This window comes from Tinamus guttatus, unplaced genomic scaffold (assembly GCF_059628265.1).
Source record: "Tinamus guttatus ecotype Peru unplaced genomic scaffold, ASM5962826v1 Tinamus_guttatus_pri_ptg000035l, whole genome shotgun sequence".
Classification (NCBI taxonomy): Eukaryota; Metazoa; Chordata; class Aves; order Tinamiformes; family Tinamidae; genus Tinamus; species Tinamus guttatus.
Window position 1 is genome coordinate 9686048 of NW_028288569.1, and position 24351 is coordinate 9710398.

A 24351-nucleotide genomic window follows, 5' to 3' on the forward strand; every position below is an offset into this window, starting at 1 on the left:
ATAAACATATGAGTGATTTACATACGTACATGTGCACAGGTGATGTCCTCTGGTATTGCATAGTCCTTAAATGGCCTGGTAAGCAGCCAACATGCTTGCTTTCATAACACATTAGCACAGACGTTACTACATCTTCTTCTGCCTTTGAACATCCTTGGGAGTTTGTGGTACTGTTGTCACTCAGCAAACCTCTCCTTATCAAGTGCATTAAGACCAGCCACCCTTAGATCAGGTAAACTGAGATTCTTGCAAAGGCCTTTGTGATCTTACAGCAGGGTTTTGCTTCCCACTTTGGGAATCCCTGCCGACTACCCCCACACACTTTCTTGTTCCTTCTCATCTTTGGAAAGGGCTTCTGGGAGGCTGTGCTCCATCAGCTTGCCAGGCCTCGAGCTGCTGCCGACCCGTTTGCGACTCCATGATCGTCCTTCTTGCCCGCTTCTAGGCAAGGGGGACAGCTGCTGTTGGCCAGGCCTCAGGAGCCTCCCGCCATTGGCAGCACCTGCCCTCCATCTTTGCGAGCGGCCTCCCCCTGGCAGTGCAGGAGCACTCTGAAGGGCAGGAGCCAAGGGGACTGCTCTCTCCCCGCACTGTAACCATTAACAGCTCCTCTTAGGCCAGATGCAAGTGCTGAATTGCAGTCCTGCTTTTCTCCTCGCTCTCACTCATGTTCTGCAGGATCAAAACACGCTGGGGGCCATATGCAAAGGGTTCATGCCCGACTACCAAAGGGCACCACAAGCTGAAGTGACAGACTTTCTCCACTTGCTTTTGCTTTGCAGAGAGAAAAGCAAGTGCCCATCACTGAACAGAAGGTCAGTCTTGCCAAGAAGGCTGCAGGGCACAGACATTTCTTCAGCCCTTTCGCCTTCACAGACTCCACACAAAGCAAATACCCTTCCAGACCCAGGGGCCTTGCAACCTTGCATGGCTAGCAGCAGCTCTCCTCCTCCCTCCTGCCCAGGCCATGGGAAGCCTTGTCCTAAAAGGCAGCAGGAGGCAAACAGAGCAGCCAACTCCAGGCCCCTGTCTAAAAAACCCAGCGGAGCTTTCAACTTCCACTGAGGAAAAGGACACAGGCTGCACGCTGCCAGCAAGCGGCCAGACTCCGACCAGTGGTCCCCCCTTGGCAGCAATCCCGCCGCTCCTATTCTGTAAGAGGGACAAGCAGTGGGAGGAAGAGGGAACAGGTACGTGCGCAGGGCAGGCCAAGTCAGGAAGGGGACGAGAATAAAACAGAGATGTCCCAGGCTACAAGCTTTATTAAATAGAGTATTGGACGAGAACACCTTCACTTGAATGCAGCTGAATGCCATCTACACACCACTCCGCCAAGATCTGGAGGGCACGTTTCCCCAGACTTCCTTTCTCTCGAGATATCCACTCTTGGCAGTCCCCACTCCAGAAAGCCACTTCTGAGGAAGCCGCGCGCGGGAGGGGGAACAAAAGGCCTTCTGTTAGTGCTACAGGAGGAAAAGGGAGGAGGTCCCAAACCAGAGGAACCAACCCCATTAATCCCAGTAGACAGGCACCTCTGCTCACAATGCAGACACATTCAACCCAAGGCACTTGTGCCCATCCGTGCAAATGCAAGGGGATATAACCACACATGGCCAGAGCGCTAGTCCCAAAGCCACAAGCAGCATATTTACACTGTTTACAGCGAGTAATCTGACTTGGGATGCCTGCTTTTTTTTCTCATTACAAACCAAAACTCTCTTTAATTTAGTCAGTAGCAAAGGATTCAGGCCAGAACGAGCTGCCTTTCCCTGCAGCAGCCACATTTTAGACAACCCTTTTTCATGGCAGCGCTGCCGACTTACTGTTTAGGCACAGGGGTGCCCGAGGACAGTCATCTGGATCACCCCTCTGAGACCCCACAAGACAATGCCCAAAGCCGAGGAGCTCGGCTTCAGAACACTACAGGCATGGCCACAGCTACAGTCTGCAGGCATCTCCTTTCAATAGGACCCTGCTACGTTGCGGGCACCACAGCACTGAGTCACAATTAGAGCTGCCTGAATCCTTCCCTGGATTAAAAAGCAGTGAAGAGCACAGCTTGCCCTTGCCTCCACTCTGTGCAAAGCAGGGAATGGATCATGGCATTCAGTGAAGAATTATTCGCCCCCTTCTCCAACTCTTGCCACGCGGGCCCCAAACCTCACCATTCCGTGAGGAACGTGCTCTCCACACACACTGCAAAGGCTGGGGCACACTCGGACCAGAGCTATTGCTGAGCTTGCAGCAGGCTCTGAGCATTGCCTCACAGATTCTCTCAGGGTGATCCAGGGGACTGTGCTCGCCCAATTGTGAGGGTCACCAATGCTGTCCGCACTAGCAGACTGGGTGTCCTGGAACTAGGCATGAATGCATGCTCCTTTTCCCCTTAAAAGCTGAACCCTTCTCATTCATACTCTGTGGGCAGCTCATTCAAGCACATCATGCATGTCCAATGCCTTACCTCAGCCATCCGAGCTTCCAGTCGCTCTCCCACACAGGAAGCATTGCCCGCTGCGCTCACCATCAAAGAGTGGCTCCTGTCCAGCTCAGGAGGGTAGGCAGCAGCGGCTTCCGCAAGGCCTCCAATAACTCTGCCTTGCTGCAGGCGTCTGCTGAGAGCCAGTTCATTTTCCAAATCCCTGATTTTCTGCTGTAGTTGCCCTACCAGGGAAGCTTCAGCAGTGGCTCTTCTTTGTTCCACCTGCTCCTGGGTGGCTGCCTGTGTCTGAAGCAGATTGTGTGATTTCAGCCTCCGGGGAAGAAGAACTTTCCCCCGACACCCGACGACAGTTTCCACACACCCCCTTGGAAGAGCACAGCCTTACTCAGGCGCCTCCTCACTGCCCTCAAGAATCCACGGCCAAAGCCAGAAGCACCACGTTACACAGCGCTTTCTGTTCACAGATGGAAACCTGCTCTTAGCACAACCTTTTATGTATTTTGGTTTCCAATCAAAGCTCGGACTAAGAAGTCACCTCTCTCTCACCAAGACACTAGCCCCTTCTCTTAATGCAGTTCCCTGATTTTCCAGGGACTAATGTGCGTAAAGATGATGATGCACAAAATGGCTGAGGACAAGCATTCCACAAGCTCATGGCCTTCAACAGACTCCTCCAGATATAAGGAGCCCATGAGCCCACAGCCCTGACCAGCACAAGCAGGAAACACTGAAGAAGGACAGCAGTACAGAAGAGATGAAGGACAAGGCACAAATGGACTGAGCATGCCATTGCCAAGTACGTTACCTGCAGAAAGAGATTGACTTCCCGTAGTTTTTGCCTTAGTTCTCGCTCGGCCTTTTCTTCAATCCCTCTTTTATAGTCTTTGATGTGGCTGAGATCTGGCGCGCTGGTCTCTACATGGCACCTGAGGGCAGCCACCTCTTCTTCCAGCTGCCGCTTCTTCTTCCGCAGCTTTGCCTGGCTCCCATGCATGCAAGTCAGCTCTTCTCGCAAACCTTCGTTTGCTTTCTTGAGCTGCCTCGAGTTTCTCTGCTCTGCAGAGAGCCGGTTGCAAAGTTCATGCACCTGCACACAGCCAAGGGACAGGCAGAGAGGCTTAAGCATACGCAGTCCTTTGCAAACCAGGCAGGCTGGGCGCTGAGACTGTTTGTCACCAGCTCACTCAGTTTTAAAACCAAGTGAAAGCCATGCTCCTCTGCTAAAAGAACCACCTCTTTTAAAGGTGTCTCAGAAGACCACCTCAAGTTTCCCACCCTTCTCAGGTTAACTCCAGCAGTCCCCTAGCCAATAATGGCTAGGAGTTTTGCACCCCTGAGGACAGGTTCCAAAGCACCAGGGTTCTTCTTCAGGGAGTGACTCATACATTCCCAGGAGATCACATATCCACATATCCTCCTTCTCCTTTCCTCAGGAACATACATCATGCGGGGTGTTCTGCATGCAGCGGGGCTGCCAGCGGTCTTCCAGGCTTGCCTCACAGGCAGCACTGCCTGACTTCGTCAACACCGCTCCAGAAAGCAGCTTTCTAAGCCGTGGAGGAAGAAGCCCTATTCGCTCTGGATCAACGTGGCAGATTCTTTCCAAGAACTTTCCAGAACAAACACACAGAAACAAGCAGACCACAGCTCACCTTTGTTCTTAATAGGGCCTCTTCGCTGCCCCCTCCAGAAGGTGCGTCCTTCAGTTTCTCCTGTAAATTCAACTGGGACTCGCTCTCGCGCCTCTCGTAGGTCCTTAGTTTCTTCAGAGCTTTCTCCAGAAGCCTCTTGGACCTGCACAGCCATTTAGGGAGTGACTTAGAAAAGCCATAGGAAAAAAAAAAAAAAAAAGAAAGCATTCCCCTTGAAGTTGCTCACAAACCATTGTCTCAGCGTCAATTAAAGCAACCTTGACTCCCAGCTTAACCGATAAAATGCTAAATGCTAAAAAGCCATACCTGCTGCATTCTTTCTGCAGTTCCATGCTTTTCTTCACTGCTTCCTCCAGCTGGGCTTCTGCTGCTTGTTTCTTCTCTGCCTCCTCCTTCTCTGCCTTTTCTTCACTCTCACACTTTCCACACAGGAAGGAGAAAGGGCATACACAGCTCAGTAACGCCATGCGTAAGCACCAGCTGCACAGGGTGTTCCTCACAAAGAACTTGCAGGATGTCTCTCTATGCTAGCCTAGGGGCAGCCACAATTGCCCTGCCCTGCACCCCTCAAAACTGAAGGCCACCTGCTACGAGGGGCTCTGGGGAGAAAGGTGCAAAAGAGCCTGAGAAACAGCTTCCTCTGTCCCCCTGGCACCAGCAGGTGGTACTTAGCTATCCACATCAGTGGACAGCAGAGCTTAACTTAAAGCTTCAGGGGAATCAGCCGCAATCAGTAGGCAGCAGAAATCATCGACTGGAAGAGGGAAGTCAAGCAACTCTTGATGTACCTGCTGATATTTGTCTTCTTTCAAAGGCACGTGCCTTGTCCGTAAGGCAGAGAGCAGATCTTCCAGGCTCTTATGAACCTATGGAACAAAAAAGCCACACTGATGCTTTCCGGACTCATGCTCGCACCTCATTCAAGGGGTATTAGCAAAGGGAAATGCCACCAACATTTCTCCATCTCACTACTCCTTTACAATCTACCCCCAGTTTGAGCCCTGGAGCAGTTCTCCTTCATTAAGGACTTGTCTCCTAACTCGGCCCAAGCACACAACACTGCCTAGGCCTGTGACATTGCTTTAGCAGCTGCACCTTGGCCTTCGGCAGTTTTCGGAGTTACTTTATGGAATGACACCTTCGAGCCAAGTAATCCACAGTCAGTAAACAGGAAAGGTGTCAGAGCTTTGGCAATGAAGTCTCCCTTGTCACAGCCTGAGGATGCCGCTTTGGGCTTTGCTTGGCACCAAAGCGATTCCACGAGCTAACTCGCTCTTAGGACAGCAACAAGCGCTACTGCCTGAGGGCTTAAGCACCAGCCCTGCTAAAAAGCAGCAGACGCTCAAAGCAGCACATGAGTGTCAAAGCCTCTCCTCGCACAGTGCTAAGGCTGCACAGTAGCCAGGGAAACTCTCAACACCAGAAGGCCTTGGAAAGGGACAAACTAGAGCTGATCCCCTGTGGACTGTCGGAAATGATGTTCCCCTGGGCTCCCCAGGAAAATCTCTTCCCACAAAGTCCCCACATACACACACAGCTAGGCTCAGGAGCTCAGGAAGAAGAAAGCTTAGGAGTAGCCTACAGTGGCAGAGCTGTGCAGTTCTTCCTGCAGGGCTTCAATTCGAGCCGTGTGTTGGTCACTTCTGCCTTCCAGCCTCACGTTTTCAAGCTCAAGCCTTGAAAGGAAACACAGGGAGACAGCACTGTGAAGTAACGGCCCTCCAAATTCTGGATGGGCTTGCTGCGATGCAGCCAGCTCTTCCTCTTGCTTTTACACCACCCCGGAAGGCAAAGCCTTGCTTCACCGTGCCACTTCCTTACCGCCCCACTCGTTCTTCCAGGTGCTTTAGGCTAACTCTTTCCAAGGAGGCTTCCACAAGGTCTTGCAGTTGCTTCGAAGAAGACATTGCTTCCCTCTGCTTTTCTGACAGGGCCGCCTGCAACTCCTCAACGCAACGCGCAGTCTGAAGACGCTGCTCTTCCGACTCCTGCAACTGTCAAACCAGCCCCCACGGTACTCAGCTGCGTTTGCATACAGACAAGTCAAGTGCTTTGACTCCCAACTCATCTCTCCCAAATCCTCTTGTTTTGCTCTCTTTCCTACTAGCCTCTTTCTTCCATCCCCATCTTGTCTTCCTACAAGCAGTCCCCAAAACCGCCCCAACACCAATCCTCTTCCTTCTGGCACTTGTGACGCTCCTGGCGTCCGGGCGGTCACTCCTCCGTGGGAAGCATTAGTTGCAAAGTCCACCCATGGCCAAATGGGGAGGCTGCAATTCCAACACTGTGCAGGCACCTCTACCTTATTCTTACACAAATGGTGCAGAGACAGTCCCTAAACAGAGCAAGTGGCCCAAAACTTCAGAGCAGAATGCAGGTTCCTTCCTTCTTGGGAAGGAAAAGGGCAGAGAATGCAAAAAGGCCCCAAGCCAAGAAGCCAGGATCTCCACCGTTTCTCCGGGAGTGGACACCCTCCTTTGCCTAAACAAAGGCAAGAACACCCGTACGTGCCACAGATTGGTCAGGGCCTTTCCAAGGAACTACACTCCCCTTTGTCCAAGGGAGGACACAGGAAGCGCACAGCAAAGACCCTGCCAACCTTAGGCACCGGGGCTATTACACCAGGCAAGTCAGTCACTTTGAGGCCCTTCGATCTCCCGTGTGGACGTGAGGCCCAGTGCAGGCTCAGCCTGCGCGACCATTCAGAACACCTGCCTGAGATGCTGCTTCACGTGGACAATGCAGACCCCCATCTAGCAAGGAGGGATGCTGCTTTCTGCAGCTTTCACACTGCAGCACCCTGCCCGGTGGAGGAGGAAGAGCAGGTCATTTGGTCCAAACTTCCACTGCCTTCACGGGTTACGACAGGCTGTAGTGACTGACTTGCTCACGTGCCCCTGGCACCTCTTCTCAGAATACTGCCCTCTGCTTGTTCATCATTTGCAGGGGAAAAACAACCTTGTCAGGCTCATTAAAGTAGTTACTCTTTTTGCCTACCTTGCCTTTAAGCCTGTCCAACTCTTTTAGCAACTGCCCTTTCTCTTCCTCCAGGTCCTTGCAAACACGGGTGGCAGCTTCCAGAGAGGCTTCTGACATCAGCTGCTTTCTACGAGCCTCAGCAAGCTCCTGCTCCAGCTGTCTGGCCGTGGCCTGTGGACATAGTTACATGCACAGGAAGAAAAGGCTTGGACCACAGATTCCACTTTCCCTTCTTTGCTCTTACATTACAGAGCTGCTTCAGGCTTCAGAGGGAACCTAAACATAACGTATTTTGGCCACACCAGTGCGCCTCTGCACAGCTCAGGCCTGCTCTCTGTCCGCTGGGAACAGTTAAGCTTTGCCATCTCTTCTTTTAGCCCGTGGCTTCCTATGAGTTAAAAATGGCCAAGTACTGTTCTTCTTGGAACAGCACATAAACACAGACTGCAGGCACCCACGTGCATCTATGTTTAAGAAAATGCCAGCACTCTGCTCAGATGCACGTGGTGTTATTTGACTGCACACACGACTGTGATCCACAAAGCCAGGGCTTCATATCAGATCCTGTGAAAATGAAAGGTTAGGAGCAGCTTACAGAGGCAGAGCTGTGCAGCTTGTGCAGCTCTTTCTGAAGAGCTTCGAATTTAGCTGTCTGTTGTTGAGCTCTGCCTTCCAGCCTCCCATTCTCAAGTTCGAGCCTTCAAAGGAAACATAGGTCTCAGTATGGGAACCCAACAGAGCACAGATACCCACTCCAAACTGTGGATTAACAACATCTCAAGCAAAAACCTCCCTCCAAATCCCATATTTGCTAGCTGCCAAGCAGCAAGCTAACCCTTTACACCCTTGCCTTTACACCATCCCACAAAGCACAGCCTGGCTTCACTGTGGCAACTCCTTACCTTTCCACTTTTTCTTCCAGCAGTTTTAGGCTCTCCATTTCCAAGCGGGCCTTCTCACATTCTTGCAGTTGCTGAGAAAGAGCCAATGCTTCCCTCTGCTTTTCTGACAGGGCTCTCTTCAAATCCTGAACACTTTGCTCAGATTGGAGAAGTTGCTCTTCCAACTCCTGCAACTGTCAAACCAGGACCCACGCTACTCAGCTTCCTCTTCATACAGTCAAGCCACCTGCTTGCACTCGCAGGTCACCTCTGAAAAGCCCTGTTGCTTTGTCCTCTTTCATACTGGCCTCTCCCATCCCCATCTTGGTTTCCTAGGAGCAGCCTTAAGAACTACCACCATATCAGCGCCCACTGGCAAGGGAAAACAGCAGGTTCTGCAGGTCCCAAACTACAGGACCCCACACACCACAGGAAGCGGCGCAGGTCATTAGGTTCAAGCTTTCACCGACCTCACAGGTTACAACAGGGTTTATGGACTGACTTGCTCACGTCCCCCTGGCACCTGTTCTCAGAATAGTGCCCTGTGCTTTTTCCTTGGTTACAGGGGAAAACCGGGTTGTCAGGGTCCTCGGGGTAGTCACAGCCTTTGCCTACCTTGCCTTTAACCCTGTCCAACTCCTTTTGCAACTGCATTTTCTCTTCTTGCAGCTCCCGGCGAGCATGTGTGGCAGCTTCCAGCGAGGCTTGGCACAGCGCCTGCTTTCTGCGGGCATCGGCAAGCTCCTGCTCCAGCTCTCTGACCCTGCCCTGATGAAATAATTACACGCATCGCAAGAAAAGCCGTGCACCATGCACTGTGCGTTTGCTTTTTCCTGCTACATTATACAACTGTCCCTAGAAGTAGCTCCCCAAATGACTACTATGACACTCTGCAGAGCAGCACAGTGCATACTTGGGCACCGTGTCCATTTGTAGGCAGATACTTGGACTGATTTGCCAAGCAGTCATTCTCTCGCTTGGGTCATCTTTTGCCAAGCCTCAGAGGAAGAAATAGGACCGCACCAGGAGAGGGGGAAGACAAAGCTCAGGACTGTGAGCAAAATCAGCTTCCTGAGCAACTGCAGCCCCCTTAGAGCCCTCCACACACACAGAGATTAACAAACACCTGCACAATACTGATGCTCTTCACTTTCCATACCAACTTATGGAGAATTGAGCCTTTCTCATCAGAAGACCAAAGAACCCTCTTTGGCCTTTGCTTGGCACTCTGTCCACAGTCTCTTGTCAGCTCTTCTCCTTCCCTTCCTTTGCCTCTCTCCACTCAGCTACAGTCAGCTTGATCCCGCTCCTCCCCTCAGGCCTCCTTAGCAGCAGTTTTCCTCAGCATACTCTCCCCTCCTTCCCCAATCACTTCACTTCCCTGCCTCTCCTCTTCTCAGCTCTTGCACACTGGGTGCTTCCTGCTTTTGAAACACTCCTTTGTGTCACCAGTGCAACAGATGGACATCAAATAAAATGACTCGCCCGCTGTGACACCAAAAGGATTAGGTGGAAGAAATGAAAAGAAAAATCCTGAATAGTTTTAAACCACAGTTTAGACTGGGCTATCATCCTCTGATCTCTGCTCGCATTGCAGCCTTTCCTCCTCTTTGCCAAAACCCTCCAAAATTGCAAGAGAAACACCACAAAGCAGACCAAACCCTGCACGGTGCATTCCCACGCATGCAGCGTATACCTGGGGCCTTCAGAAAAGTACAATTATTTCAAGAACTGACAAATCTTTACTTGTTCTTTATACTCCTTTACAAAAAAGAGAGGTCTCTTGTGCTCTTTTTCTACTTTTTCAGTCTCATATGGAAAGGCTCCTTCTCTTAAGTCAGGACATTTGGCATGAGATCCCTTGTCTCTCCCCTCCTTCAGGTAGGCTTGCTTTTCAGGGTCAGCGCTGAGTTTCTTGACAAGATCATTAATACTCTCCTGGGCAGCCCTCACTACTTCCTCTGCGATGACCTGCCTTGTTCTGCACATCTTCTACTTGTGCAACAAATAAAAAGAGCTGAGCAAAAGGAGCTGAGCTGAGCCAATCTTTCCTTCACAGATTCTTGTCTTATCATACATTGATTTGCTTACTTCAGCTTGCACAGGCCCTCAAGCAGAATCAAAAGCATTTGCCTCACATGGGGCCTCACTTCATTCTTTTGGTGTCATTACAATTATCTTGGCTCAACAACGCTTCTCAATGCCTCATGATGTTCAAGTTCCTGAAGAGCGGAGCCCAAGTGTGAGCAGAATGAATCAATTTCTGCCCCTCATCTATCTTTGCTTTCCCTTGGCTGCTCCAGGTTGGGGGACAGTACTGACCACTCTGTCCTTCACGTTCAGCTGTGCATTGCATTGCAGAACAGTTTCTCTTAAAGCTCCCTCGTTTACTTTCAGCTCTGTTTCAAGATCTTCATTCAAACTTTCCTTGTCCCCTAAATATTTCACTCCTTCCCGCTGGCTCCTGGGTCTTACTTGCTCAACCTTTAGGCTTAGTACAGAAATGCCTTCTTGCACTCATTGATTTTCTACTACAGATCCTGCTCTCTCTCATCACTTGCAAATATTTCTGTGATATGCAGAGAAGACTCCCAAATTGTTAGCAACCATTGCCTGAGCCATTCCCTTCAGGGAGAAAGACAGAACCATGCGGAGTATGAAGAGGCAGCAATGAACACGGGCAAGAGGAGCTTCCCCTTCCATGGGACACTCAAAGGCCGCCCCATCGTAAACCAAACTAAAACCAGCCCTAACTAGAAACAACTCCAGGGACACGGCACGGCACAGAGCACCCTCGCTCGCTAGAGAAGGCACCAAAATCCCTGGCTTCACGCAGCCCGCAGATGAAAGCGCCTTTCCCAGCCGCTCTCAATCACTGAACCTGGGACACCTACAAATTCCAAGCCAGCATCGCACACAGTTCTGCAAATGATACCACAGGGACTCCTCTTCAGCACTTCACAGAAAACAGCACGCACCAGCGTGCCAAAGCAAAGTCATTCTGCAGAGCCTAAGCAGTTTCTCCTCACTGAGAGCGGCACACATTCCAAGCAGCACAGCAGTGCCAAAGCCTCCCCTCAGACGGGCTTAAGGAAGATGCAGCACAGGACCCCGTGAAAACGCCCAAGACCAGAAAGCCTCGGAAGGAACCAGCAGCCGATCGCCTGCACACTGCCACAAACGCTCTCCCCTGGGCTCCCCAGGAAAATCTCTTCTCTAGCTGGCCCCACATACACACACAAGTAGGCTCAGGAGCTCGTGAAAAGGAAAGGGCAGGAGTGGCTTACAGAGGCAGAGCTGTGCAGCTCCTTCTGAAGAGCTTCCATCTTCGCAGTCTGTTGTCGCGCTGTCACCTCCAGCCCCGTTTTTTCAAGCTCCAGCCTTCAAAGGAAACACAGGGCTCAGTATGGGAACCCAAAGAGCATACACACCCACTCCACACTGTGGACTAACAACATCTCAAGCTAAAGCCTCCCTCCAAGGCCCATATTCCGTTGCTGTGATGCAGCAAGGTAATCCTGTTGCCTTTACACCAGCCCACAAAGCAAAGCCTTGTTTCACTCTGGCACTTCCTCACCGTCCAGTTTTTTCCCTCAAGAGCCTTATGGTGAATAGCAGGGAGGCACGGTCTTGTTCTTGCTGGGAAGCGGCCACTGCTTCGCTTTGCTTCTCTGCCAGGGCTCTCTTCAACTCCTCAACACTCCGCTCAGCCTGAAGACGCCGCTCTTCCGATTCCTGCAACTGTCAAACCAGGACCCATGGTACTCAGCTTCATCGTCAGCATCATACACACAAGTTGACTGCTTTGACTCCCAACTCAAATCTCCCGAACCCTTTTGCTTCACCCTCTTTCCTGCTGGCCTCTCCTGTCCCCATCCCGATTTCCTGCAAGCAGCAGGCTCCGACCGACAAGGGAAAAGAGCGCTTTCTGCACGTCTCAAACTACAGTGCCTGCACAGCACAGCACACGAAGAGCATGTCATTCTGCTCAAGGCTCCACTGCCCTCATGGGTTACGGCAGCATAGAATTAATGACTTGATCACATCCCACTTGTACCTGTGCTCAGAATGCTGCCTTGTCCTTCTCATCATTTACGGGGGAAAAGCAGCGCTGTTACCATCATTACAGTTGTTATGGCATTTGCCTACCTTGCCTTTAACCCTGGCCAACTCCTTCTGCAGCTGCCCTTGCTCTTCCTCCATGTCCTGGTGACAACGTGGGGCAGCTGCCAGCAAGGTTTCTGGCAGCGACTGCTTTTTGGGAGCATCAGCAAGCTCCTCACCCAGCTCTCCAATACTATCCTAATGAAATAGTCACACACAGAGGAAGAAAAAGCTTGGAGCACGCACCATGCACTTCTAGTAGGGCACTTGCTATGAGAGCTCACAGAGACATTCCCAGACCCTGCTTCCTCACAAGCCTCGTGGAGCAGCTTGCACACAGATAAGCTGCTCTAGTTCGCAGGAACAAACGTATGGCAGGAGTAGCCAAAGAAGGAGCAGAGCCTCCTCAGTGCTGGGCCCACACCCAGAGCAACCTCCTAAGAGGATCCCCCCACAGGAAAACTACTCTGCCCCCATGGAAAGCACCTCAGAATCCCAAGGAGAATCGTTGTCCTCCTCCAGCTCTGCTCCTACTGCCGATGGAACATCTGCAAGGGAAATAAGGAAGGACACACCATGAGTGCTTCTCTCACTCTGCTGCTCTCCTCCATTCGCATCGCAAAGGAGGGACCCTCAAAGCACTACACAAAATATCCTCGCACGTGCAGCAAGTCACCAAGAAACAGTGCTCCTTGCACTCCAGCACTACCACACAACGTCTCCCTCGGCTGACATTCCCTCTGCCCTGGCATTTGCTGGCAAGGGCAGAGTCGGGGCTGTCCCGTCTCACAGTCACGTCACCGTTTCCATGCATTGGCGCTCACAGCCACCAAACAAGACGTGGGCTTCAATGGGGGCTTTAACTCACCTCGCACACAAGCTGTGGCTCCTGCAGCATCTGTATCCTGAGGACCATCAGCGGCCTCCTCTCCATCCCTTGCAGGAGCTTCATCCTGAAAGAGGCCAGCCAAAAGACTTGCAAAGAACAGAAAGAAGCACTCCCTACGCAGGCAACTGACACCTTGCAAGCTACTTCTCTGTACCCACACAGGGAAAATGTTATGACTTCCTTTCTTTGAGGCTTGCAACTCCTCCCTTGAGAAGATGTTTGAGTAGACAGCAGTACCCAATGACACGGATGTGCTGTTCTGCTTCTGAAGAGACCCTTACAAGTGCAGCCTGTGCACAGCCTCAGCTGCCTTCACCCGCATTCCCATATGCAGGAGCACGCACACCCTTTCCCTCCTCCTTTGTACCAATGAAAACCAACAGTTGCCTGCTTTTCAGAAACCTTAGTCCAATTCCTGCTCTTTCCCCCCTTGCACTTTTTGACCCAAAAAAAGGGCTCCAAGACAAAACCCACATTATTGCTGTCGGCCTTCTTAGTTGGCTGCAGGATTCCATACACTGTCCTTTTAATGGATACTTTGGCAAAGAAGCAGCAATTGCAGCAAGCACTTGCAGAGCCAGAATCTGGACCTTTCAGTATTGCACTATGAATCCCATGCAAGGGCCACTTACTATGAGAGCTCACAGAGACATTCCCAGACCCTGCTTCCTCACAAGCCTCGTGGAGCAGCTTGCACACAGATAAGCTGCTCTAGTTCGCAGGAACAAACATATGGCAGGAGTAGCCAAAGAAGGAGCAGAGCCTCCTCAGTGCTGGGCCCACACCCAGAGCAACCTCCTAAGAGGATCCCCCCCACAGGAAAACCACTGTGTCCCCCATGGAAAGCACCTCAGCATCCCAAGGAGAATCCTTGTCCTCCTCCAGCTCTGCTCCTGCTGCCGATGGAACATCTGCAAGGGAAATAAGGAAGAACACACCATGAGTGCTTCTCTCACTCTGCTGCTCTCCTCCATCACGCAACACCCACAGCCAAGGGACAGATAATGCTTCTACTAGAGTGTTTTAAAAAAAGAAAATAAATCAGCGTCACTCAAGAGCATCCTCACTCTCAGCCACACCACTGTGTTCTCACCCCTTCCCCTGCCTTCTTTGCAGCACAAGCTGCCCAAGCCCAGCATGACAGTTCACACAGCTACAACCAACACCCAACAGAGGGGCAGCGAGCATCCAAACACGGCTCTGCAATGCCCGAGGCCTGGAGGACGGAGCCTTGCGGGCAGCTGCTCTCCCAAACTCGCGCTCCAGCATCTGGCACCCACAGTCCGTTCGCATCGCAAGGGAGGGACCCTCAAAGCACTACACAAAATATCCTCGCATGCGCAGTGAGTCACCAAGAAACAGTGCTCCTTGCACTCCAGCACTACCACACAACATCTCCCTCAGCTGACGTTCCCTCTGCCCTGGCATTTGCTGGCAAGGGCAGAATTAGGGGCTTTCCCATCTCACCAGCAGGTCATCACTGGCATTCACTGACTCAGCACAAGGAGCAAACAAGCACAGGGGCGCAACGCTTCTGAACTCACCTCTAACATCAGGGAGGGCTGCTGCAGCATTTGCTACTTGAGGACCACCCGCTGTTTCCTCCCCATCCCGTGCAGGTGATTCCTCCTGAAAGAGGCCAGCCAAAAGAGTTGGAAGAAACAGAAAGAAGAACCCGCTGCACAGGAAAGGACACCTGGCAACGTACTTCTCTTCTCTGTACTTGGACAGGGGAAAATGTTCTGACTTTTCTTTTACAAGGCCTGCACTCCTCCCTTAGGAGGATGTTTCAGCGCACAGCAGTACCCAGTGTCACAGACACGCTGTTCCTCTGAAATAGAGGCCCTCAGAAGTGCAGCCTGGACACGGTCTGAGCCTACGTTCACCTACATTCAGGTATGCAGGAGCACACACACCCTTTCCCCCGCTCCTCTGCAACAACAAAAACCAACAGAGAGCACCTCAGAATCCAAGAGGGGGTCTCCGTCTTCCTCCTGCTTCGCTCCCGCTGCCAAGGAAACATCTGCAAGGGAAATAAGGAATGGCACACCATGAGTGCTTCCTTCACTCTGCTGCTCTCCTCCATCAGGCAAGCCCCAACGAGCAAACACACAGCGGGATCCATGTTTACTAACTCACCTTTCTCACCAGCCACTGATCCTGCAGCATCTTTATCCTGAGGACCACCGGCACCTCCCTCTCCATCCTTTTCGGGTGATGCTTCCTAACAGAGGTCAGGAAAAAAAAAAAAAAAAAGAAAGAGTTGCAAAGAACAGAAAGAAGCATCTTCTGCACCGGTCACCCACCCTTTGCTAAATACTTCATATCCCTGGCTAACTGCACAGGAGACTTCTCTCTTGTCTGCTGCAAGGAAGGCCTGCAGGATTGCCTGCATCTCCAGCACTGCAGGGTGCCTTCCAGCATCATCCTCGGAATCCTCAGAATCACTGCACAGTCCCAGTGCCAAACACCTCTTCTGCAGGAGAAACAGCAAAAATAAAAAGAGACCATCAGAGCGGAAACGGGCAGTGGGAGATCAGTCACACGCGAGCCTGGAATGCCATTCGCATGTGCCAGGAGGAAAAAACACCCACTACAGCAGCTCCCTGCTGAGGACCCTTGAGGAACCTCACAAGGAGGACAGGAGAGACAGGGGATGAAGCATCTCAGCACGCTTTGAACAATAAATGCCTTTCTCCCGTATCAGTCAGAACTCTATCACCCCTTTGTTCCTGGAAACTGAGCGCAAGGTCTGCAGGACAAAGGAACAGGTAATCTAGGAGCTCATCAGCTTTTATTCTCTAGAAATCTCACGCACATCAACACTATGCGGTCATTTCTCTTGTCACCTAGTGCTCTTCTGCCCCCGACCACCAGGCTGCTGCACGCCCTGTCACAGCTACCAGGCTTGGAGGAAATAGCTCACAGCAGGAGAAGGGGGGCCAGGCAGGAGACAGCCTTGCAGGAGAAAAGCCACCGCACTGCAAACGCCCTTTCGCTCAACTCCACACAGCTCAGCCCTCCAAACCACTCACTCATTCCAGAGAAATTCTGCCTCTTGGGCCACTTCACCTTGGCAGCTAAACGGCGTCTTTCTAATTCGGAGGCAGGAATAGAGTTCTCCTCACTCTCCTCATCATCAATGTCTTGAATGCTTGAAAAGTGAAGACAAAAAGGACCGTGTCTCTCTCCAGGCTCTCCTCTTCTGAGGCACGGGAAAGGATTGGCGGAAAGCCGTTGTTCAAGCCTCACCTTACAAAGCATTCGCGGGAAAGCTCCTCTCCCACTGCGAAAATATTAATTGACACGATTAATTCTTAGCATGTCAGACCTTCAGAAGTCAACACTGCCCACAAGCAACTAACACAGGCACTTCTACAGGCCACACTGCAGGGGAACAGTCACGCAAGACAGCAGGAACAAAGCAGGCCACAACCCCGGACATCTCGCGCCCTACTGGATTCTAACCCCCTCCCCTCAAAGGACATTAGCAAAGAAAATCAACACTGCCCTTACATTTCCTCTAAGCTTCCTCAACAAAATACTAGCATGGGACAAATACGCTTGGGGAGCAGACAGTTAGCAAACGCTGCAGGGCGCTGACGGGATAGGAAGCTAATGAAGTGCTCAGCTACTCCCACCACACACACATGCACACGCGCACGCCACACGCAGAGCCCCATCAGTTCCTCCGCGCTCAAGGATCCTACCTCCGCTGGCCACAGCACAGGCACCCGATGCAAAGGCAGCAGCTCCTGCTTCGGTAGGCGAGCTGAGTACTGCCAGGCCTACTGGGCCGCCTGCACGCGCTCTCTGCGCGCACTCTGCCAGCTCTTCACTAACACTACGGACAGGAAGAAAGGAAGGACTGGCACCAAAACCAACGGCATCCTTGTACACGGCTCTTCTAGGACACACCGAGCCATTGCTTCTCCACGCTACGCCTATTCAGAGCCAACTGGCAAGGTGACACACGGTGGCTAGTTACACATATGTGAGCACACCCGTCCCAATTCACACTCGACACAATAGGTACCACATCATGCCCTTTTGCCCTGCTTCTACAGACGTCTCCACACATCAGTAAACCTTAACAAGGGCGCCCATAAGCCAACACGGACATTCACACGCCTTAACAACTCTAACGGTCACCTCAAGCACTTACCGAGCATGTCGAAAAGTCCTAGCATACTCCTCCGCCGTCCACCCAGCAACATCTTTCTGGGAAAGATCAGCACCGTGGCGAAGAAGAATTTCTAGGATGCTCCTGTCCCCAGTCGAAGCAGCCCGCATTAAAGGGGTCCTAGAACACCCGAAAGAGGAGAGGAAAGCTAGGAGCCAACACAGACATTTCACTCGCATGCTTTTCAGCCCTATTTGCTCCCACAACAATTGCTTCCCCCTTTCCCACAGCCAGAGCTGTGGGAAAAGCAAAGCAAAGCAAAGGCAGCTACATGGAAGCACAGGACAACTGGGAAAGCAGGGGGCCTCCGGACACGCTCTTTGGACAAGCCCTTCACCTGGCAGACTGGTCTCGAGCGTGCACATTAGCTCCTTTTTGAAGCAGGAACTCCACCATCTCGCCATGACGACTGGACACAGCAAGGGCAAGGGGCGTGCAGCCCATCTGCAAGCATAAACCGCCCCCAGTCAGAACCAAACAGGCAAGGGAAGCCACTCTCTCCTTCCAAGAGCAGCCTCACCCACGTTCTACGCTTACCTTATCCTGAGCCTCAAGAAGGGCATTGTGCTCCAGTAGCTGCCCTGCTAGAGAGGTGTTACAACCAAGGGCAGCCAGGTGAAGGGCAGTGTTGCCGGTAACATCAGCAACATTAGGCCTGGCACCATGCGCCAGCAGAATGGCCACGCATTCTTCTTGCTGGCACTGCACTGCCTGCAAGCAACACAGCAAAGAAAAGGAAGCCTTTCCAGCAACTACGTTTCCATCCCTCAGTGCTCCCACAGCCGGCCAACCTCAGAAAACAACCCCGACTTTCCCAGAGGAGGCAACGCGGGCCCATTCTGCGCCAATCACAACACAGTCTCCACCTGTCCCCACGTCACGCATCACCCCAGAGACGCAGCGCTCGGGGTGGAACTTGGAAGCCCTCCCTCAACAGTTCTCCCGTGCTCCACGTACCTTCAGCAGTGGAGATCTCTTGTAGCTGTCCCGCGCATCGAGCTTGCACTTCTTCTCTACTAAATAGGACACGATCCCCGAGTGCCCATTAGCGCAAGCCAGATGCAGGGGTGTCCTACAAAGGCAACACATTCCATTAACAAGCACACACACGCCGAGCTGCACCCACCGCTCCTGCCTCTGTCCCGGGCCTAGGGCCACCGCTGTCCGGAGCCACAAAGCCAGCTTACAAAGAGTCGCTCCTTCCTGCACCAACGGCAGCAGCCACCCCCACCCCACACAGTTCCCGCTTCCCGCAGCTCTGCACCTGCTTCCCTGCAAAGGGGCTCCCGCGCCCAGGCACACGAGTCTGGCCACGCAGCCCCACGCTGCCGGGCGCAAGCGGCTGCCCTCCATCCCTCTGCCCACGCGACCGCCCGCTGCCTCCAACAGCACCACCCACGCTGCCCGGCAAGGACCACCAAGGCTTGGCTTGGCCACCTCCAGCCTCCGCCAAGGGACCCTCCAGCGTGCGCCAGCACCGCTTGCGTGCCAACAGAGTGCCGCGCGCCGGGGACACGGGCTTTCCAAGAGCAGCACAGCAGCCTTGGGCGGTGCTGGTGGGGCAGGGCCTGCCACCCGGCCTTCCCCCCCCGGCGCACACGCGCCCTCCACGCCTGGGCAGGCCCTCGCTAAGTGCCGGCAAAGCCCCGGCCGGCGCCGCCCCCCTCACCGCTTCGCCTTGTCGCGCCCGTCGAGGCCGCGTCTCGGCAGCCGCCGCAGCGCAGCCAGGTCTCCGCGGGCAGCCGCCCGGTGCGGCTCGCTCAGCTCCTCCTCGCGAAGCTCGTAGCGAGCGCCCACGCAGGCCAGGGAAGCGCCGCCGGGCGGCGCCACCCTCTGCCCCCTGCCGAAGAGCGCCAGGAACCTCTTCATGCTGCGGCGCGGACGCGGACACGGCCAGAGAGACGGCCCCGCCTCGGGCGGGGCAGAGGAGCCGAGCCCCGAGCAGGGGCCGCGGCCGGGACAGCTGCGGCGGGGCTGAGCCCCGGCGGGCTGCGGGAGCGGGGGTCGCGGGCTCGGAGCCCCCGCGCCGGGAGCAGAGGCGCGCTCCGAGGGCCGGGACGCAGCGAGGCTCCCAGCGAGGCACGCGCCGACCGTCGCTCCGGCAGTGGCGGCCGCAGCTCTGAGGCCGCGCGGCGACGGCGCCAGGCGCAACAGCCGCGGCGAGGGCGTCACAGGGCGGCGGGGTGACGCCGCGGGGTGACGCTGCCACGCGCCACAGAGGGCTCCTAGACGTGGGGCTGCAGCGCACGGAGGAGGGGCTGCAGCTCCCCAAGAAAGAGCACCGTCGCTGTTAGTGTGGTTGTCGCGCAACTTTCTTTCTCTTTTTCAGTGGTGCCCTGTGATTGTAAATCTGCTACTTGTTGCAGTAACGCTGCCAGTTACTATCATTAGTAGAAAGTCATGTTTCGTTTCACAAAAATCCCCATTTACGGGTTGACGGTATTTGCTCAACTGAACTGAGCAGAAAAGCAGAACCATGCAAAAAAAATATAATTCCCAGCCACACTCATTGTATAGATTGCCATTACATGTTTGAAGTGCATGAGTAGGGTGGAGCTGTTAGTTTGTATATTGATATGTGCCCTTCATGAAGAGTCTGGATTTTACTACTTGTAGAATCGAGGCAGGAAGAAATTCACCAGAAGGGCCCAGGTGCTCTTATGCTACTGAGCAGCAGCAGAATACTTCCATAAGATGATTAAATGAAGATTTTTTCCCTCCACTTCTGCATGTGTGCTGTATGCCTTAGCGGGAGGAAAAATAGCAAAGCTTGTATTTGATCAAAGGAGCGTGCAGTTGGCTGTGGATTACAGTGCTATTTGTGCTCCATATATACCAATAACACGCTCAAAACAGGCTCTGTTACTGATGTCACTATCCCTGATAAGGAAGGTCACCTCTCTTTTTGCAGTGAGGTTGCAAGTCTTTAATGGCACCTGCTCCTGTCCAACACTGCCTTACAAGCCATGTATATAGCTGATACTGTGCGGTTAGCCGTTAAGTATTACCTGCCATAGTGATACAGACAGAAACCGGGATCTGTGCAATGGAACTCGAAGCCTGTACCTCAAGTTCCTAAATGAGGACTCCAGCGTGAGCAGCCTCGTTCCCCCTCAGTGGAAGAGGGGGCTTCTCTGGTGTGGAGGATAGAGATCTTTCTCTTGGGGATGTAACTGAAGTGGCCACCAGATAAGCACTGACTTCTCACTTACTTGGAAACCATCCTTGAATTGCAACGTACATTACTGTTCCAAATGAATGGGATTCTTCTAATCGGGACTTTTTTTTTTTTGTAGCTTGTCAACGCACACATTGTAACTTGCACACATTGCTGGGACATCCTGCGTACCGCATTCTTTAACTCCTAATTAGCTCTTTAACTTTGAAGGGCAGCTAGCAGTGTGAGTGTACTGTTCACACAGTCATTGAGAATTCCCAGATTTTTGGAGCCAAACCCTGACAGATGTCCAAATATCTGGCGCGGGAGATCAGGTAAAGCCATGGTCTCCACTCGGCAGAGAGCTTCCACCAGGAAGACTGTGGCGACCTAGACGGAACCGCCACAGAAACATGCAGCGGTCCAGGTTTCTGGCTGCGGGGAATGTCTGAGCCTCTCCACGTTACCAGGGAGTGGCGAAAACACCGTCTGCCTTAGGTGTGAGCAGGTGGATGACCTGCTCGGCCTGGTGGCGGAGCTAAAGGAGGAGGTAGAACGGCTGAGGGCCATCAGGGAATGCGAAAGAGAAATAGACTGGTGGAGCTGCATCCTGCAGTCTTCCCAGGAAAGCCACCCTGAGAACCCCCCGGTTCCGTCAGAAAATCCAGTGCCCTCTTGCCCTAGGGCAGAGGGGGCAGAATTAACAGTATCCAGGGACAATCAACAATGGAAACGGGTCCCCACTCGAGGTGGCAGAAGATCCCCTCCACGGCCCACCTCACCTCCACCTGTAACCACATTCAACAGGTACGAGGCCCTGGAACTTGTGGATCAGATAGAGGAGGCCTTGAACCAAGGCCCATCTAGGGGGCTCTCTCCAGAGAGGCAGTCTGGTCCATGCTGCAAGGCTGCTCCCCCTAAAGAGAAAAGGAGCACCCGGAAGAAGCGGCGGGTGATCGTCGTGGGTGACTCCACGCTACAGGGCACGGAGGCACCGATATGTAGACCGGACCCCTCATCCAGAGAGGTCTGCTGCTTGCCAGGGGCCAAAATAAAGGATGTTACAGAAAGGCTCCCAAGGATTGTTCAGGAGTCGGACTATTATCCTCTAGTATTGTTTCATGTGGGCGCTAATGATGCCATGGGGAAAATGAGGGATATCAAGCAGGACTTCAGAGCCCTAGGGATGGCCATCAAAGGTACGGGTGCCCAGGTAGTGTTCTCCTCTATTCTGTCAATGAGGGGAATGGATTCAAGGAAGAGAAGGTGGATATGGCATCTTAACAACTGGCTGCGCCGCTGGGCTTGGCAACAGGGTTTTGGCTTCTGTGACCATGGGACTCTGTTTGATGACCACCAGCTAGTGGGGAATGATGGGACCCATCTCAGCAAGAGGGGCACACGTCTCTTTGCCAAAAGGCTGGCCAACCTGGTTAGGAGGGCTTTAAACTAGGCAAGAAGGGGGAAGGGGAGTGTCACACAGACATGGCAAGCAGTACCGCGCAGCCTAGGTCAGATGGCGTCCAGTGGGAGTATGCTAGTGGGGAAGGGAGGATAGGAAATGATCACGGAGGGTCCTCTTTCACCCCTCCTGGGAAACCTGTGGCCTCTGTTGCTTCCCTGAAAAGCCTGTACACCAATGCGCGAAGCAAGGGGAATAAGCAGGATGAACTGGAGATGTGTGTGCGGTCCCAGCGTCATGATCTTACTGGTATCACAGAGACGTGGTGGGATAGCTCGCACGACTGGAGCGCTGCCATGGAAGGCTATGTGCTCTTTAGGAAGGACAGGCTGGGAAGGCGAGGTGGTGGAGTTGCTCTTTATGTGAGAGAGCAACTGGAATGCATGGAGCTCAACCTGGGAGTGGAGGATGAGCGAGTTGAGAGTTTGTGGGTAAGGATTAGAGGGCAGGCTAATGTGGGAGACACTGTGGTGGGTGTCTGCTACAGGCCACCTGACCAAGACGAGGAGGTTGATGAGGCCTTCTGTAGGCAGCTGGATATTGCCTCACGGTCACAGGCCCTGGTTCTCATGGGAGACTTCAACTACCCCGACATCAACTGGAAGGACAACACAGCCAGGCACAAGCAGTCCTGGAGGTTCCTGCAGCGCGTCGACGATAACTTTTTGACACAGGTTGTGGAGGAGTCGACGAGGAGAGGTGGGCTACTGGACCTCGTGCTATCAAATAGGGAGGGCCTAGTAGGAGATGTTAAGGTGGGGGGTAGCCTCGGCTGCAGTGACCATGAGTTGGTGGAGTTCAGGATTCAATGAGGAGGAGGCAGGGCTGTAAGCAGCCTTGCAATCATGGACTTCAGGAGGGCCAACTTTAGCCTCTTCAGAGACCTCCTCGGTAGAATGCCATAGGCTAGAGCTCTAGCAGGCAGGGGGGCCCAAGAGAGCTGGTTAGTTTTCAAGCGGCATTTCCTCCACGCCCAGCAACAGTGCATCCCTGTGTGTAGGAAGGCAGGCAGAGGGGGCAGGAGACCTGTGTGGAGGAGCAGGGAGCTTGTGGCAATGCTCAAGCAGAAGGCAGCAGTATACAGAATGTGGAAAAAAGGACAGGTCCCCTGGGAGAAATACAGGAACTTGGTCAGGGAATGCAGAGATGCAGCAAGGAAAGCTAAGGCACGGTTGGAACGCAATCTGGCAAGGGACGGTAAAAATAACAAGAAAAATTTCTTTAAATACATTAACAGCAAAAGGAAAATCAGGGAAAACGTGGGTCCGCTGGCAGACGGGATGGGCACCCTGGTTACAAATAACACAGAAAAAGCAGAGTTGCTGAATGCCTTCTTTGCTTCGGTGTTTACCAAGGGCAGCCCATTAGAGCCCCAGGCCCTAGGGACAAGAGAAGAAGCTGGTGGAGAGGAAGACCTACCCTGGGTAGAGGAAGATTGGGTCAGAGAGCACCTAAGGAACCTCGATACCCACAAATCCATGGGTCCTGATGGGATGCACCTCAGAGTGCTGCGTGAGCTGGCAGAGGTCATATCTAAGCCGCTCTCCATCATCTTTGAAAGATACTGGAGAACAGGGGAGGTGCCGGAAGACTGGAAGGCCAATGTCACGCCAGTCTTCAAAAAAGGCAAGAAGGAGGACCCAGGCAACTACAGGCCAGTGAGCCTCACCTCCGTCCCCAGAAAAGTGATGGAACGGCTCATACCGGCCGTTGTCTCCAGGCACATGGAGGACAAGAAGGTGCTCAAGAGTAGTCAGCATGGATTCACCAAGGGGAAATCTTGCTTGACTAACCTGATAGCCTTCTATGATGAAATGACCGGCTGGATAGACGAGGAGAGAGCGGTGGATGTCGTCTATCTCGACTTCACCAAGGCTTTTGACACCGTCCCTCACAATATCCTCCTGGGCAAGCTCCGGAAGTGTGGGATAGATGAGTGGACAGTGAGGTGGATTAGGAACTGGCTGGATGGCAGGGCCCAGAGAGTGGTGATCAGTGGTGCAGAGTCTAGTTGGAGACCTGTAGCTAGCAGGGTCCCCCAGGGGACCAGTCCTTGGTCCAGTCCTGTTCAATTTATTCATCAATGACCTGGATGAAGGCACAGAGTGCTCCCTCAGCAAGTTTGCTGATGACACGAAACTGGGAGGAGTAGCCGATACCCCAGAGGGCTGCGCTGCCATCCAGAGGGACCTGGAAAGACTGGACAACTGGGCGGTGAAAAACCTCATGAAATTCAACAAGGCCAAGTGCAAGGTTCTGCACCTGGGGAGGAATAACCCTAGACACCAGTATAGGCTGGGGACCAACCTTCTGGCGAGCAGCTCTGCGGAGAAAGACCTGGGTGTCATGGTGGATGACAAGTTGACCATGAGGCAGCAGTGTGCTCTTGTGGCCAAGAAGGCCAATGGGATCCTGGGGGGCATTAAGAAGAGCGTCTCCAGCAGATCGAGGGAGGTGATCCTGCCCCTCTACTCAGCCCTGGTGAGGCCGCATCTGGAGTATTGTGTCCAGTTCTGGGCTCCACAGTACAAGAGGGATGTAGAGCTGCTGGAGAGAGTCCAGCGCAGGGCCACAAGGATGATCAGGGGCCTGGAACATCTGCCC

At 53.1% G+C, this 24351-nt stretch overlaps 1 protein-coding gene across 1 annotated transcript; it reads right to left on the reverse strand.

The window, feature by feature from the left end:
- Window positions 1–612: 612 nt before the first annotated feature.
- Window positions 613–20143, reverse strand: LOC148596021 (uncharacterized). The gene is made up of 18 exons (XM_088534423.1): window positions 20137–20143; window positions 19055–19330; window positions 18798–19017; window positions 18086–18200; window positions 17666–17839; window positions 17466–17572; window positions 17111–17248; window positions 16018–16150; window positions 15252–15421; window positions 15085–15169; window positions 7090–7242; window positions 5914–6086; window positions 5675–5768; window positions 4399–4511; window positions 4093–4234; window positions 3246–3527; window positions 2462–2725; window positions 613–672 (listed from the first exon to the last, which is right to left on the reverse strand). The coding sequence occupies exons 1-18, from the start codon at window positions 20141–20143 to the stop codon at window positions 613–615; spliced, it is 2706 nt and encodes a 901-aa protein (XP_088390549.1).
- Between the last annotated feature and the right edge of the window lie 4208 nt (window positions 20144–24351).